This window comes from Glycine soja, chromosome 18 (genome assembly GCF_004193775.1).
Source record: "Glycine soja cultivar W05 chromosome 18, ASM419377v2, whole genome shotgun sequence".
Classification (NCBI taxonomy): domain Eukaryota; kingdom Viridiplantae; phylum Streptophyta; class Magnoliopsida; order Fabales; family Fabaceae; genus Glycine; species Glycine soja.
In genome coordinates this window covers 17,852,706-17,855,398 of record NC_041019.1, presented here as the reverse complement: position 1 = coordinate 17,855,398, position 2,693 = coordinate 17,852,706, and the positions used below count along the sequence as shown (strand labels likewise).

Sequence of the window (2,693 nt, the reverse complement as noted above, 5' to 3'; positions counted from 1 at the left end):
CAGGATGATAAGATGTGAATGCATGCATGCTTATGATTTGGATGCTTAAGTGCAACAATTAAATAGGTGTTATCGTGTTCAATTTTACTTAAACGCTTATGGCACCCCGTTGATCGGGCCAAATGGCTTCGAATTCAGTGGGCAAGATCGAGAGTGTATGTTCTTAAGAAGTAAAAGACACAACACATGAGGTTAAGATGCAAATCATTAATCCACATTTATTAATTATTTCGACCATGGTTTACAAAGGATTTTAAGATTTTGGAGATCACAATGAGTTCTTGGAGAACAATCATGTATTGAACCTTTTAGCCACCCTAGGCGTTATGCATAATATCATTTGATGATATCGGAATTCACGGGCAAAGGCAATTCTTCATCATCCATGCTGGCAAGCAACAATGCCCTTCCTGAAAGTGCCTTCTTCACAACAAAAGGTCCTTCATAAGTCGGAGCCCACTTCCCCCTGTGGTCTTTTTGAGCTTGTGATACTTTCTTCAAGACAAGATCTCCCTCGTTGAACTTGCACAGGCGCACCTTCTTTTCAAAAGTTTTCTTCACTCGGATTTGATACAGTCGTCCATGGCTCATATGGCGGCTAACCTCTTACCTTCTATAAGATTCAACTGATCAAAGCGATTTTGGGCCCATTCCGATTCCTCCAACCCTGATTCGGCTAGAATTCTCAAAGAAGGAACCTCTGCTTCAAATGGAAGCACAACCTCCATCCCATACACCAAAGAGAAAGAGGTTGCCCCAGTTGATGTGCGCACCGAAGTTCGATAACCATGCAGTGCAAAGGGGAGCATCTCGTGCCAATCTTTGTATGACACGGTCATCTTCTGGACTATTTTCTTGACATTCTTATTAACAGCCTCAACTACCCCATTCATCTTGGGCCTGTAAGGAGTAGAATTGTGGTGTTGGATCTTGAAATCCTCACACATTTCCTTCATCATTTTATTGTTCAGATTGTGGCATTATCAGTGATAATCTTCCTAGGCAACCCATACCGGCAAATTATCTCTTTCTTGATGAACCTAACCACCACACTACTAGTCACATTGGCGTACGAAGCCACTTCGATCCATTTGGTGAAGTAGTCAATGGAAACCAAAATGAAGCAATGCACATTCAAAGCTTTGGGCTCAATATCTCCAATCACGTCTATACCCCACATAGAGAATGGCCAAGGCGCTGCCAAGACGTTTAAAGGTATGGGTGGAGCATTAGCATTACCGGCGAAGGCCTAGCACTTGTGGCTCTTCCTCACATGGATGCAACAATCATTTTCCACAGTGAGCCAATAATACCCTACCCTCAGAATCTTTCGGGCCATGGCATGCCCGTTGGCATGTGTTCCAAAGGATCCCTCATGCATTTCTACTAGCATTTACTCAGCCTCTCTGGCATCCACTTAGGAAAAAGCTAACTGCCAACCTTCGCATTATTCTCTTGTCGTTGTCAGAGGCCTCCCGTGGGTACTCTTTGTCTTCAATGTATCGTTTGATATCGAAGTACCAAGGTTTACCATCTTGCTCTTCTTCTATCAAGCAGCAGTGTGCAGGCTTGCTGCGACATCTAAATTCAATGTATGACAAATCCCTGTGCGGGGTGAGTTGGAACATGGACGCTAGAGTGGCAAGGGCATTGGCCATCTAATTCTCTTATCTAGGAATGTGATGAAAGGATATGTCATCGAAGAACTCTATCAATTTCTGGATGTAGGCTTGGTAGGGTATCAACTTATGATCCTTGGTCTCCCATTCTCCTCTCAACTGGTGGATTACCAAGGCTGAGTCCCCATATACCTTGAGCAACTTGACCTTGAAGTCAACTGCCACATGGATCCCAAGGGCACACGCCTTATACTCAACCATGTTGTTCGTGTAGTCAAAACCCAACCTAGTCATGAAGGGTATACATTGATCGTCAGGGGTAACCAAAATCGTGCCAACTCCATGGCCTAGTGCGTTAGACGCGCCGTCAAACCACACAATCCATTTGTCCTATATTCATCCTCTACTTCCTCCTCGAACAAGGTCATGATGTCCTCATTCGGGAATTCTGGATGCATAGGCTGATAGTCATTGATGGGTTGTTGAGCCAGGTAATCTACCAAGGCACTCCCCTTTATCGCCTTTTGAGTGACATGAACAATGTCAAATTCTGACAGCAGAACCTGCCACCAAGCGATCCGTCCAGTGAGAGCAGGTTTTTCAAAGATGTACTTGACTGGGTCCATTTTGGACACCAACCAAGTGGTGTAGTTCAACATGTACTACCTTAGACGGTGGGCTGCCCATACTAAGGCATAACATATCCTTTCGAGCAAAGAGTAGTTCATTTCACACACCGTGAACTTCTTGCTTAAGTAATAGACGACTCATTCCCTCTTTCCGGACTCGTCATGCTGTCCCAACATACACCCCATCGACTCATCCAACATCGTCATATATAGGATAAAGGGTCTTTCGGGCACTGGTGGCACAAGCATAGGAGGATTCATAAGGCACCGCTTAATCCTTCCGAACGTCACTTGGCAGTCGTCATCCCATTGGACAGACTGGTTCTTATGCAATAGCTAGAAGAGAGGCTCACAAGTGGTGGTCAGTTGTGAGATGAACCTCGCTATGTAGTTCAAACGTCCTAGGAAACCTCAGACCTGCTTCCCGGTTCGTAGCTCAGGCATT

At 44.9% G+C, this 2,693-nt stretch overlaps 1 protein-coding gene across 1 annotated transcript; it reads right to left on the bottom strand.

Annotated features, from left to right (window-relative positions):
* Positions 1–1,667: 1,667 nt before the first annotated feature.
* Positions 1,668–2,245, bottom strand: LOC114397035. The gene is made up of 2 exons (XM_028359169.1): positions 1,998–2,245; positions 1,668–1,905 (listed from the first exon to the last, which is right to left on the bottom strand). The coding sequence occupies exons 1-2, from the start codon at positions 2,243–2,245 to the stop codon at positions 1,668–1,670; spliced, it is 486 nt and encodes a 161-aa protein (XP_028214970.1).
* Positions 2,246–2,693: the final 448 nt, after the last annotated feature.